The 14,826-nt window shown below is 44.8% G+C and overlaps 1 protein-coding gene across 3 annotated transcripts in view; it reads right to left on the reverse strand.

Annotated features, from left to right (window-relative positions):
- Tecta (tectorin alpha) overlaps positions 1-11,926 on the reverse strand; it is a 70,747-nt gene extending 58,821 nt beyond the window's left edge. The window contains exons 1-5 of one of the 3 annotated variants that reach the window (XM_052757452.1): positions 11,735-11,904; positions 10,448-10,512; positions 7,091-7,224; positions 4,151-4,438; positions 443-580 (exon numbers count right to left, since the gene is read on the reverse strand). In XM_052757452.1, the coding sequence (XP_052613412.1) occupies positions 443-580; positions 4,151-4,438; positions 7,091-7,224; positions 10,448-10,511 (624 nt within the window). In that variant the 5' untranslated portion in view covers position 10,512; positions 11,735-11,904. Of the gene's footprint in view, positions 1-442; positions 581-677; positions 775-4,150; positions 4,439-7,090; positions 7,225-10,447; positions 10,513-11,734 lie in introns of those variants that run through there. The other 2 variants (XM_052757475.1, XM_052757461.1) reach the window with 2 other exon arrangements.
- Between the last annotated feature and the right edge of the window lie 2,900 nt (positions 11,927-14,826).

Consider the following 14,826-nt stretch of genomic DNA (forward strand, 5'->3'; position numbering starts at 1 on the left):
AGAGGGAGAGGGAGAGGGAGAGGGAGAGGGAGAGGGAGAGGGAGAGGGAGAGAGAGAGAGAGAGAGAGAGAGAGAGAGAGAGAGAGAGAGAGAGAGAGAGAGAGAGAAAGAAAGAGAGAGGAGAGAGAGTTTTGAGTGCATACCATCCCTGTTACTTAGCTGAGCAAACTACTTTATTTTAAGAATTCATCACATTTGGAAACAAGAGGTTCCTTTTCCTGGACTCCACCAGGGTTCAAGGTGTGGAAGGCCTGTCTAATTCACCCCACACCCACATTAAGGTATCAAAGATGGACAGGGCTAGCTTCTCAGTGCAACTACAAGATCAGGCGTGTGTTTCTAGAACAAAGGCATTGGCAGGACTCTGTCAACGATGCTGAGAAAAGCAAGCAAGGGATGTAGTGATTTAAACCTACAAGAGGATGATACGGGAACCTCTTACCTGTGCCATCACACCTCCAAGGCCTGTCAGGGGGTCACCACCACTGGCTGTCCCAGTAGTCCAGTTGATTTCATAGTAATTAAAGAGTGTGAACGTGTACGAGCCATCAGACACCAGCACGGCCTGGAAGGTGTTCACCTGCAGAATGTGCAGAACAAGCTCAGGAGCTCATCACCTCTGTGGCTCCCCTCCCCCCACAACCACTATGTACCCCCCCCCACACCCTCCACCCTACCCCCAAACAGCTCCGAATTGCACCGCAGCCCAGCCCTCATGCTCTGTCATCCCTCGAAATTTGTTCTCGCCTCCAGTGCAAAAAAGCAAGATGTGTAGGACTGTGCATCCAAATGAGAAATTGGCTGAGATAAACCTGGAGTCTGACTCAATCCCCCCACCCCCACCCCAACCCCCACCTCCTGAGATCTCTCTTGGACCAAAACAGAAGATGCAAAGGACCTGCCTGAGCATGCTATAACTTGAGAGCACCGATAGATGGCAGTATGAGAATAAACTATAGGAAAGAGTCAAGCCAGGGACCTCAGCACAAATACCTGCACCCACAGCAAGAGTGGGCAGGGCGGGCCAGGGAGGGACACAGTGAACCCAAAGCTCCATCTAAGTGGTCCTCTGGTGTGGGCTCTCCCTGTTCCTGGAAAACATCGCTAGTCTGGATGAGATGTCTCCCCTTTTTAAAATGAAAGTTGGGAAGTGATTTTTAAGAAGCACTTTCTGGAAAGAAATTGTTCCTCTAATTGAGCATTTATGCATTACTTTGTATCTGTAAAATCCTCAGTGCTCATCCGTAACTCAGACCAAAGCTAATATGGGCAACGGTTTGGGTTCATTCCATTTAGAGCTAAGCAACTCAGGACTAAGTGGAATGAGTTGCTGGAAATTGAGCAGTGACAGAGCCATTGAACATGGGATCGAAGCCAGAGCACCCAGCCTACTCTCAGAGCACTGTCACTCCATGCTTTCCTAATCTTAAACTTTCGAGAGGACAGAGGTGTTACATAAATCCAAACCAACCTTGCAGTTGGTCCTCAGATACAAGCTGCATCAAGCTTCAGCCTTTCCTATTTCCCTTCCCTAATCCCCCACCCTTGGACCTGTGTTTTCAGGAAATGCAAATCAAAATAGAATTAAAAGTAGCAGTTTTGACCTTTCTCTGTTCAAGCCTAGCCCTTTTCCCATCTGCCTGATAGCATCCCAATTAACATTCAGGGAGAGAGCAGAGGAAGGCCCAAATTCCTATCCTGTGTAATCAGACTGGGGTGGAGGATCTTGGAAGCCCATTCTAGACTGTCCCAGGGAGGGACATCTTGCTAGTAAAGAAAAGCCCTTTTTGTAAATGAGAGCCTTCTCCTCCGGCCCCGGGCCTGCCCCAGCAGATGGTGTTTATTGATAGAACTGGTTGGGTATATGCCTTCCTTCTTTGGGCCTGTTCAACAAAAGAGGAAAGTGGGACACAGGAGTGAATGATCAATAAACTCAAGGTTTCTACAAGATCACTAGTGGGGCCAGAGGCAAAGGGTAGGTGCAAAGTTAGGGTCGTGCAAGGACTGAAGCTGGACCCTTTTCACACCAGCATTCCCCCTCAGAACTGAATTTCTATCAGTATCTATGTTGGAAATATCTTTGGCTCAAGCAAGTTTTGAGAGTACCTCCCCAAATCCCACCATCCCTTCTTACTCCTAAACCAACCAGCCACCCCAAGGCTGACTATATCACACATGCACAGGCACACTCACCCCTCACCTGCTCTTCACACACACACACACACACACACACACACACACCTATGCACATATTTTTCCAATACTCATTTTAAGACCTTTCTGGATCTGTTTTTGCACAACCTTGTTTTTCAAGAATTCAGAGAACTTCTCGGGATACTACCTGGAGGAGGCAAGGGAAGAAAGGGTCCAGGACCCAGCCTACAGAGTTTAGGTGTGAAGCCTTTGCTCTGTCTCTTAGGAGGCTTCAATTTCTATTATTGTCTCCTTGGAATATAGCACTTGGGGAATTTTTATGGGGATTAGCTGTGGTTGACCCCTGGTACCGACAGGCCTGGTACACAGTTAAAACTGCGGTAAACACTAGCTCTCCTTAAGCACACCTATTTCCTCCCCAGTTGTGCTTCCCTGACACTCCCTTCTCTAAGATCTCTCTAACCCTGTGTTTAGTGGACCCGGTGATCAGCAGTCTTGGGTGGGACAGGTGGGTCCATTTCAAAGGGGATGGATGGGCACTTTGTTGTTCTACGTCATCTTTTTTTCTCTCACGGAGCTCAAAGCTCTCCAAGGTTTCATCATTCACCCTCACAGAAAGAGATCTCACTGGCTTTAGAGATTCACTCCCAACTAGAAAGCAGAAAGTACCCACATTATCTTGCCATTTTTACGGCCAGTAGAGGTTTTGGTAGCGGGGAAAATGGTGGTCAGCACTTGACGGGTGTTTCTTCTCTCCTCTACCCCTTCACTGACACTAAAATTTATCGATTGCTGGCACCCTGCATTCCAGCGCTGTAAGATACGAGGCTTAAAGAACATAAAATATCACCCGAGGAGTCGTTAGTGATCCATAACGTGACAGAGGGAGATGCATGCTTCTTTAGAGGTTATTTCTAGCCAATGCATCTGCTGTTTAAACGTGCGTCTTTCTGTTCTGCAGGACCTCTTAGCAATAAAGTGCTTTGAGCGGCTCTCATCAGACAGTGCTAAAACACATGCTCATTGCATCCTAGCTATGAATTGCAAGACCAGCACTTTTTAACCTCTCTCTGTTACACAGGGATTTCTGTTCCACCCCTAAATAGTCAAATCATTGCCAGGAAAACAGATGGAATTAGAAATAACCCTAAGAAAGAAGAGGATAGTTGTTGGTTTGTTCTTTTTTTTCTTTAAGTGTCTTTGCTTACTAGGGAACTGCAGTTGAAGATGCATATGTTGGCAACTTCAGAAATCTCCACTATCATGGTCACCCAAACAAGCTGTACACATTCATGGAAACTGGGGTTTTGCCCCTGAAGGCAGAAAGTTGATTGTCTCTATGATATTACCAGAGATAATCTTTTTTATTTGACTTTTATTTGACTGCTCATTTGGGATCTCAGAGCAGATGTTGAAACTTTATTCAGGAATTGCTTTAACTGCCCACTCTAATTAACATCAAATATGAATCATTTCAGCCCTGGTCACAATAAAAAAAATGTCATAACATAATAAAATGAACCAGGCCGTTTGTTCCAAATCCAGCATTCTGCTTTTCTCTTGTTATCAGATTTTATGGAGGAGGGAGAAAAGGGAAATTATTGATGGTAAGAAACTTTTGTGCCCCTAGCAAGAGAAAAAGACCTTTGTGTCCCTCAAAAGATCCCTAATCACATGGCCTTGGACAAGTCTCTGTGTCTTGGTCACTCCCCTAAAATAGAACACTACCTACTGCAAGAATGTTGTCAAGGGACTCCTTTTAGACATTGGTAATGAATTGTGATTGGGGAGACACATCTGAAATATTTCAGCTGACTGGACTGGTTCACGCTGATATTTCCCTCTGTTTCCTGGAAAGTAGGTGGCAAGACCCATTAGTTTAAGTCAAGCGAACTGACATTCCTCAGTTCTACCAATTAGACTCCTGCTCAGTAGCGGGGATGGACAAGAATTGGATGTCAGAGACCAGTGGAAAGTGGAAAAGTTGAATGATTACAGGTGTGGTACTGCTGCCTCCATAAAACGTGACTTCCTCCCAGGTCACGATGAAAACCCAAGTGGCAGAGAAGGTTGTCATGTCTTTGAAGTACTTCCTGATGTCCTTGGTAGCTCTTCTCAAGATGGCAGGGTCCATGGTCTCTCTGTAATAGATCTCCCCCCGAATTCCATTGTGCACATCTGCCCAGAATGGAGCAATGAAGGCCCTCCCATCCGTCAGGGGAAAGGACTCCGGCGTAAACTGGCTCACTAGCACGTTGAAGGAAACAACACCATTGTTATTGACCTACAAAAATAAAAGAGGTTTTGCACAGTGGACCCGAAAACAGGGCAACTTCAGGGTCACCCACTAGAGCAGACACACCGCCAATCCCATCAATGAGAAGGGCTTTTAAATTGCTGACTTTGAACCCCGAGACACCAGCTCCATTGTTCATATGAGGAGGTTCACTTCCTCCCACACAGTCTCGTGGGTTTTCTCTCATGTTCAGTTTGTAGCCACATCATTCCTGATTAATAATCAGACTCGCTTTCATGTTCTCTGTTCTATTCCTACGTGCATTTATTGAATGCTACTGGGGTGTGGGGCGTGTGTGTGTGTGTGTGTGTGTGTGTGTGTGTGTGTGTGTGTGTGTGTTAAGCCAACCTAGGGGTAATGGAGACAAAAAGAGGCAAATGTGTTGAGAGTCACAGATGCAAAATAGACAGGGGGAAGTGGACTGACGTGAAAGTACTGTTCAATTTAGTAACTGAAGCGCTTCATGGGGTCCCCTGTGCCTTACTCTATAATGAGTCAGAGAAAGATGAATCAGACGCTCCTTTGCTGAACTCAGATCTCAGGGTGAGCCATGTTACGCTCTGGGTGAGCCATCAAACACACAAACAAACACACAAACAAACAAAACTTCTCTTGATGTTATAAGTACTTCCTCACTCAGAAAAAGAACAAGGGGAAGACCTTGTTCGGTTTCTGCCTGGCTCTTGTCATGGGAAAGTGCCTTTGCGCCACCTCTGCATAAAAACTGAGACACGAATACTTTACATTGTATGTGTAAATGACTACCTACTGGTGACTGTTTCATGATCTGTAAATGGCTTAGTAAATGCAGGAAATGACAAAACCTTGCTGCAGTGTGTTCCCTTGGTTCACTAGGGAACTGAAATCAATCCTGTGTCTGAGAGAAATGGACTTAATCTGGTGGCTTGTATGACTTCAGTGGCAGGAACACCTGTGGTGGGAATACTTGCCGTTCCCGGGCAGAGAAAATCTAGGGATGATTGCCCTCTAGGTCAAATTGTTTGTTATATTCCTATCAATCAGCAGCAGAGTAGACCTTAACAGTGACCCTAGTCCCTTAGGAAAGGGCTTTGCAGCTGGACCTAGGTACCTCAGAATGCATCAGAAGAAATTCTGTGAGGTGTAGGGTGTGAGATGGCCAGAGCAGGGGGATCTTGGAAACCTGTTGTCTTTGAGGAACAAAGAGCCACCCAGAGGCCTTTGAATGGTTGAAAGACTGTACTACTCAGAGCACTGGGAACTCACGGTATAGTTTACCCTCCAATGATCCTGCCCTGAACTATGGTTTGTCCTTCTGCAAGGCCATGGATTTTTAATCTCCGTGTCACACTGTGTGGTGGAAGAGAAAGAGGAACTGGATGAAATACATGCTCTAGGGGCCTGGGAGGCCAAGACCCCCAGAATGGAAGGACTCTCATCTCCAAAAGCAGGTCAGCACACTCAAAACTCACAGTCAGCTCCCTCAGACACAGACCAGGGAGGCCCCCGCTGTGAGGAGAGCATAAATGCAGTTAGGATGCCAGAGCCATGTATTTGCTAGGGGAAAACAGGTGCAATTAAAACACACAGGCGCACCTGCGGAGGAGGTTGGCAGCGCTCACATGTGTTTTGATTGTGTTCTTGGGTTGAGAGCAGTGACTCTCAGACTTTAGTGGGCACCAGGATTACCTGGAGAACTCATTAAGGTAGATTAGTGGGCTCTCCCCCCCACCCCCCCACCCCACCCCCCGCCCCAGGTTCTCAGTCAGCTGGGGTGGAAGGAGACATGGCAGGTGATACTTGGGATGTTCAGGAGCCCTTAGTTAGAGCAGTGGAAGAGGGGGTCTTCCAGCTGTATGCCAGAAACTGCCAAGGCAGCAGTCTTAGGGCAGACAAGGAAATGCTCCAAATTTCCTTTGTGTGTTCCTCCCGGGTAGGGCACAGACCTAGGGTGAGATGCGGCAGACTCTGCCCATGTCTCCGTTGGTCCATGAGGGCAGAAATAAAGACAGGCTCCGCTGCTCCAAACCACAGCCTCCCCAGCAGCTACTTCAACTATCCAAATGACACATCCTGAGAACGGAGGTGCCTGGGAGAGCTCTGACAGCCACGGAAGTGCTTCCAACTGCCGGCTCGACCAAGGCACGGGCTCGACAATGGCACCCTCTGGCATAGCCACAGCCCGAAGGAGGGGGGCCAATTCTGCAAACAACTTTTATGCAATCATTGATTATCCATTTCTCGTGCTCCAGCTGAGCTTCAAATTGGTCGGAAGCCCAAGAAGAGCAGATGCCTAAACTTTTCACACCCCCAGAAGGGAGCAAAAAATGATATTGCTCCTATTGTGGTTCATTGTATCTTTTTTTTTATCATGTTGAGTAGCAGAAATAATGTGCACGGCATTGGGGCCTCTGCTTCACTTCTGTGTTTAATCACCCACAAAGGCAATTTATTGCCCTGTATACTCCTCCACTATGAACATTAGCCATTAAATATACCTTTGACTTTCTTAATCATAAAACCCATCAGCTCATGAAATCTCAGAACTTGTCGTTTTGCCTGCCAATAAATCCTCCATCCTCAGAGCCCTGGAAAGGGGTATTTAAAATGCTTAATGACCAACAAAAGGGAGCGCAGCTCCAGAGCTGTTTCTGCACTTACATAGACGGTGCGGTAAGGAACACCAAAGAAGAAAACAGGAATGGCCAACTTAATCTCAGATGAGCTTCCATCGTCTACTTTAGGGGTTTTGGTGTCATTCTGCCAAAATGGATACATGAGCTCCCTGGGCTGGGCTGTCAAGAGAGACGGTGTTGACATAGATTAGATGGCAGCTGCCTCTTCCCTTTGGCAAGCTACTCCCCTCCGACCCACTAAAGCCAGCTTGTCTGAGTATGATTTATAAGCCAAAGGCAGGGCAGACAGCCTTTCCACCCACGCTGTACCTAATCAAGGATCTTCTGTCTCTGGGCAAGGAAGGAACAAAAGGAACACAGTCGCTACTTAAAGCAAAGACCTATGTGCTTTATCCCTCTGTGTCCATGCATCAGAGAGACCAGTGGTGACAGTGAGTGGGGAGGTCATACCACCATGGGTTCCTGGAGCTCTCAGTGTATGGAGGTGACCTTTAGATCTGGCATGGCTGAAGAGGGCTTGCCTCTTGAATAGACAACCAGATGGCGAGAAGGTAGATGTAACCACAGAGCACCCTCTCCTAAGCTAAGAATTCTATTTACTAGGATGGTTGAATCAGCTTCTCCTAAGACTTGCATCCTTTCTGCCACACAGTAGCAGGCATCAGAGTCCAAGAGGAATAATATTGGAACCAGCACCAAGTGGGGAGGAAAGGGTTGGTAGTAACGGCCTGTGAGTGACCTTGACTGAGACTGGCCCAAGGCTCTCTGCCCAGCTCTAGCCACAAAAAGCAGACATGGAATCCTCCAACAGAGGGAGGTGTGTGTGTGTGTGTGTGTGTGTGTGTGTGTGTGTGTGTGTGTGTGTGTGTGTGCACATGCATGTGTGCATGCGTGCGTGCATGCATGTGCACATGTGCATGTGCTTGTGCATGTGTGTGTGTGGTGGGCTTGGGGGTGTGGAGTACTGAAGTGCTCTGTAGGGCAGACACAATGTTCTTCCTGGTCCTCTTAGTCAAAGATGACGTGTTACACAGACCCCTTCTGTGACAGCAGCACTTCTTTCCAGGATGCTTGGCGTGCAAACTCTTGAATTTCCCATGCAAACTCTTGCAAGGTGTGGCCCAGACTTGTGGGAAAAATAAGATAATGTCCCCAGGTCCGATGCTACTAAGGACCTGAGGCACAACTGCACCTCTGAAATAATCATGTCATGCCTAGTATCACTTTTCTCTGCCACTGTTCTTTTTTCTTTTGAATGAAAGTTGGACAACAGAACATTTTTCTTCCTTTGAAAGTTTATCTGCAGTTTTCTGGGGGTGGGGGTGGGGCAGCTGATCCACGCTAGGCTGTGGCTACAGCTCTCAAGTCCGTCCAGAAGCTGACACCCAGTCTCATGTCACCCCTCTCTCCGGGAAAGTCCCTGCTTTGCACTGATGGAGCCGATAGGATGGAGGACAACTGGTCATGGCCAGTTCTGCCCCTTGGGGAGTCTTTTAGCGAGCACACAGCAGCTCCTGAAAAGAGCTTGCAGAGGGGACAGACAGCAGCCTGGAGGGCCAGGCCAAGTGCCAGCTCCTTAGTTCTGGAGTGTGGAGTTGGTGCAGGTCCGCCCTGACAAAGGTTCACTCTCTTTCTGGCGGACAGCATCAGGAAAGCAGGGAACTAGTCCAGTCATTAGTATTCACACACTATGCCGCACATCTCTGAAGTTTCTGGGAAACTGACCAATTCCTAACCTGGAGGAGATGCGGTGGCTGTTTGACTCTCAGGAGTATTCAGCCAGTGACCTGTGTTTGATGTCACAATCAGCATTTAGAAAGGCCCTTCAAGCATTATTATTGACATGGTAACAAAGTACAAGTTTCTAGAAGATAAAAATTTCAAAAATTTTTTTTTGCAATTCTTACTATGGCATTAAACACAGGTACTTATTAAATTTGAAGGTAATAGACTGCTTTGAATTACTAGCACATACAGAATCAAACTACAGGTTTGTCCTTCATGGGAAGCTTTTTGGGAGTCATGCCCAGTACGGAAAAGGGCTCCAGTTAACATGGCATAGTAATCATTTCCATGCAAAGGTTTAATTGGTATTTTGTACAGCAGTGGCCAATCTTATCTGGAGAAGGGACAATCAAAACTCCCTTTTAAGGAAATATAAAACATTGATGATGGATGGAGACCACCCTAACTTCTCTGTCTGTTCCAAGATTCTTCACTTAGTTTGTGATTTTGAACAGAAATAACAGGCAGTTAAATGTTTTCCATCTTAAGAACATTACAGATAAGTACATCTATTACTGTACACCCTCAATAAAGATCTGTTGAATAAAATAAGGCACTCAACAAAAGGGAACAGCCGTAAACAACAGTGATTTCCATCTCAGAACCTATTACTATTGAAAACAGAACATTTGGCAGCATAGCCCACCGATAGTGTCAGAGTTAGCAACAGAAACACTATCCCTACCCGTGCTTGCTCTAAATTGGGAATCACACAATAAGTATAGTTGTGTTTCCAGGATTTCTCTTTTTCACCAAAGAAAAATACACTTCCTTGGAGTAGAGGTGGAAGATGGAGTCACTGGGATTATTGTAGGGAAATCATTCTATTGTTATTTTGGGTTACATCCTACAACTATTAACTCGCCCAATTCTAAGACAGTGGACATGATCTTAAAGGCAAGGTCCATCTAAGACACGGGGCCATGCAGCAACTGAACTTAACACATGAACATGCAAAATAAAAGGGCTTTGGAATATAAGCCCTAGAAGAACAAGATGTACATGGATTGTCCTACCTTTCTAATCTAAAAACCCATGAACAGCAGTAGGAGGAAGACATACACATGGTCCTTCGCTAACTTAAGACAGAGATACAGAGAGAAAAGAAGGGATCCTGAGCATTGAGGGAATTCATTAGCTTATTTCATAGTTTTACATTGTTGGCCAATGTCATAAGTCCCTGAGAAACTGGTCATTAATACCAAGGCTATTGCTGTAACTTTCTAACTTGGAGTTAAAATAAGAACACTGTGAAAGTCTCCAACAATAAGCTAAATGGCTAAATGGAATGGATGATGAGGGAGGGGGTGGACAGCCTCAACCCCTGCATGTACTTGCACTAGAATTAGTCTGTATTATTTTATAAACCTTAATTGGTATATACAAATTGTGTTCAAAGTTAAATAAGAAAAAGTGAGCATCGTTCAAAGTTAATGCATTTTACCCTTGACAACAGAATTTAATTTACTTTTTTTTCCTTGTTGTATCTGCAGACACATGTACACCTGCCCTTGCAATTATGGTGCCAACAAAAGTGTCTCTTTATAAATTCAAGAGCATGCTGATCAAGAGCTTTATGAGATTCTGTCATACTCACCTTGGTGCTGTACAAGTGCGAAGATGAAAGAGACCCAAATTCTAAGTAATGATGAATAATTCATCCTGGAATTTTAAAAAGAAAAAGGAAAAAAAAATCCCCTGCTTGCCAGAGTAAATAGAATACCAGGTGTGTTTGGTGGCAGATCCCGAGACACACCACAACCATCACCGAACAAATTCACATCACAACATCAATCCTTCAGAGTCGATTGGAATTCTCAGAAGGCTAGAGGGTCCTCCTGCGTTCAACACTTGGGGAACAAAGTAGACCCCCAGAAGAAGGCTGCCTAGAAGTGTATTAAATGGTCAGGGAGTTAGATGGGGGTGATGCAAGCTATAAGGAGCAAGGGGAAGGTGTCTACTCTGTATCTGATTGAAAAAAAAAAAATCCAACTCCAAAAACACAGATCTCAGACTGGGTGTCTGGAACTCTAGCCTCTTTAAGACCTCACTGCCCTGATTTTCCCAGAGTATTCTCCATCAGGGTCAAAGAAATGTTGGTTAAAATAACACGTGTTTCTCCAGGTAGGAGGATTTAGAGTATGTCATCCTCTTCTCAATGACATGGAGCCAATCCATTATTTTACGGACCAGACTCACAGGTGGTCTCAGATTGTCCACTGATATTGCATAGTGAAATGAGTGCTGGATGGCTACCTTGGTGCTTAAGAAGCAGCACACCAGAGTGGCTTCTTGGAAATACAACAGAAATAGAACCCGGCACGTGAGCAACTCGTTAGTTCCAGGAAGTTAATTAAAAGAAGGAAGATCACAAAAACTGAACTCATTTGCATGTTAATTTACAATCAGCTGAGCGGGTGGCTTTACCCTCTGTTAGGAACATGGATGGTCTGCGCTGCTCAAAAATGCTGAGATGCAGGCACACACGCAAGCAAGCTCCAAGTTCACCATGCACCAGCTTGAGAACCAAAGCGCAGCCCAGGAAACCTGCTCCCGACAGTAGTCTTATAGATAAACACCCTGCTCTTACCGTTTGGGGCTATCAGATTTTTTTAAAGCCAAACTTTTAGGAAAAAGCAATGACTTGATACTGTGAGAGTCTTAAGGCAATCTCCAGTCATTAGTCATGCACACTGAAGTCTCAAGCACATAGTAAACTCTAGCCAGTTTCGCTACAGAAGGTAGAAGACTTCAGCAGACATCACACACAGCTCTAGCAGAGGCAGTGCAAGCTTCAAGCTGGAGGCCTTGGCGGGGACAGTACAGACAGCAGCAGTGAGGAGGATTCATTTAGATATTTGTATTTATGAAAAGTGCCACTAACCTGTTCTGTCGAGGCTGGAGGGACTGAGTGAAAAATATTAAGCCAAATCTTGGTGAGCCCGGAAAATTAGGTACAAGAATTCCCGTCAGTTCGCCTCACCTCTCTGCCAATTATTTCTGATTCCTGAAATGACGTCCGAATCCTGAACTCTTAAAACCAAAAATTCAGTTAGTCCTGCACTAGAGTCGGGGAGGGTTGAGTTGCAGTCAAGTTGCTTTCTATTGATTAAGGAAAAGTAAATCTGAAGATCAGTTTCAGGATTGCGTAGAGAGGCTCTTTTCCTGAAAAACTAGACCTCCCCCCTCCTTTAAAAAGAAAAAAAAAAAAGTGGATTCAGATGGAAATGTCAGGTACTTGGAGCTGAAACCTTGGTTCTCTCTGATCAGAATCACTTTGCACTGAAAAACACAAAGGAACCCTCCCTTTCTCTCTTTGTACCCAAAAGAAGGCAACTGTCTAGCATTACAGAATTAGCATCCACCAGCATGGGAGAAAGCCCAACAGAGCGCTCCCTCCAACATTTAAATGAAGTTGGTTTTCTACTGGCTTTCTTTCTTTCTTTCTTTCTTTCTTTCTTTCTTTCTTTCTTTCTTTCTTTCTTTCTTTCTTTCTTTCTTTTTCTTCCTTTCCTTCCTTCCTTCTTTCTCTTTCCTTCCTTCTCTCTCTTTCTTTCCTTCTCTCTCTTCCTTCCTCCCTCCCTCTTCCTTCCTTTCCTTCTTCTCTTGCTTTCTTCCTTTCTTATCTGTTCACATACAGGCTCTACTCTGTTCCCCGCCCCACAGGGATCTGTAAAGCATTTAAAGAAACTTTCCCGAATGTGTCTAGGTTTTTATTCCTTGTTCTCGCTCCCATTCACATATAGATGCACAGTGGCGTTTCCCAGGCAAGTGAGGAAAGGGAAACTATGCCCGAGACACTTCCTGAGGGTCTTCACAGGTAGTGGGGTACAGGCTTCTCCTGATGAAAGAGTCCAGGAAGGACTTTGGAAGGCAGTTCAAACAAAGGAAAACTGTGTTCAGCTTGATACTTGCACAACACCAGTGAACATAAACTGAGCCCAATCCAAGGTGATTAACTCCGGACAAACATACATACAAGCAACACTAAATGGACTCAGTAGATTGTGTACACATTTGTACATATATATGTGTGTATATGTATGCATGTATGTATGCATGTCTATGTAACAATAATAATTAAGAGATCATGAATTTGGGAGGGGGAGTTTGAGGGAAGGAGGGAGGGGTAAGAGTGATATAATCTTCATGTACAAAAAAAAACTCAAAGAAAAATTTAAACATGTGGAGACTGCAAAATAGCTGTTGCTACCACCAAAATTAAAATACTCAAAGTGGAATTCATTAAAAAAAAAAAAGAAAGAAGTAATTTGGATGCAGCAGGAAAGGTCCTCTTTTAAATCAAATCAATAGGAATTTTAAATTTGTCCAAATCTTTCTCTGGCCAGACACTGAGATGTTGCCTGTACCAGAAATAAAATGAATCAAAACAATCCCAGCTTTGCATATGTTGTGCTAAAAGGACAAGGGTGTTAGGAGAACCAGGTTTTTACCATAAGTTTCCTCCATCTTTTGCCAAAAACCTGTGATAATTGTGTAGGCATTGCACAATGCATTTATTCTTTCCCTGGTAATGTGAATTCTCCCCATAGACCCACGTACAGATGCCGAATGACTCCTTTCTTTCAAAAGGCACATGTTTATGTAACAGAAGACATAGTTGTTTGATGCCTATGTAAAACAGAATTCAAGTCCAAGACTCACCTAGAGCAGCATAGCCCTTTGCCTGGTCCTGATTAAGCGTTTAGTCCAGTCTCATCAGACTTGAATGTCCAGAGGCAAGAGAGGATCTTAAAAACCCTGCCGGTGGCATATACTAATTGCTTCAGCTCCCTTTCTTCATGCACTCAGGGATATTTCTATCTCAGCCTTTTGACCCATATTAAATTCTTTATCCTTCTTGAGGAGGGACTGCGGCTGGGAGGGAGGCCATCTGGGCAGAACCAGATTCACAAGATGGCAGCATAAATGAATAAGAATGACTTCGGGACTCCAGCGACCAGTGAGAACCAGGTGCCTGGGAAGAGGCTGATCTGGCCGATCACTGGCTGGGCTGGAAGCAGGGTCGGTGGGGGCGTGCTCTGGTTGCACACTCAGTGGCCACAGATGGATGAATAACAAAAGCTTCTATTCATGGCAAGATGCATTTGGGTGAAGGTGTGAGGTGCGTAGAGATTCCTGCCAGGATTTCGTCTGGGGATGGATGAAGTTGGGGTGGGTTGATGCCAGCTACCCAAGATTTCCATGCTTTATAGACATGGCATAGATTGACGCTGCTTCTTAAGTGACAGGAAAGAAATAAGCAAAAATGAATTTCCCTGAAAGCAAAGACAACAGACGCTATGCACTGAATGTTTCTGCTTTGTGCTACAGGTTTCTTATGCCCTTTCCATGAAAGAGATGGTTGATTGGAGAGACTGTGAAATGGTGCAAGATGTCCTGTTGGGAAGGTTTTTGCTCCAGAGACTCCTGTTGAGTGACAAGATTCTGTTAGGTGCTCGCATCAGGCAGCTTTACTATATAACATCAGGGGCTATGGGGGAAAAAAACCCACACACATACATCTAAATATATATAAATTACATATGTATATACATATGTATATTGTATGATTTACTATACACACATATTTATGTACATTCTATGTGTGTTCAGAAAATTAAATATAAATATCTTTATATACACAGTCGTGTGCCACTTGATAATGTTTCTGTCCACAACAAACCATATGTACAGCAGTGGCTGCAGAAGATTACATCACCAAGTTATATTGCCATCTCAGTTGGTGTAAGAACTCTATGACATCTGCATAGTGATGAAATTGCCAGCAATATATTTCTCAGAGCATCACCATCTTTAAGTTGGGAGATACATGTGTAAAGGAGAGATGTCCCCAAAGATGTTGACTCCCCTTGATTTCTCAAAACGTCTGGGCCCTCAGTTACATCCCACTCTACCTCACTAGCAGATAAAATTTCTCCCTGAGCACAAACATAATAGAAAGGAATTTTCCCC

This window comes from Peromyscus californicus, unplaced genomic scaffold (assembly GCF_007827085.1).
Source record: "Peromyscus californicus insignis strain IS unplaced genomic scaffold, ASM782708v3 Scaffold_11__1_contigs__length_118956290, whole genome shotgun sequence".
Lineage (NCBI taxonomy): Eukaryota > Metazoa > Chordata > Mammalia > Rodentia > Cricetidae > Peromyscus > Peromyscus californicus.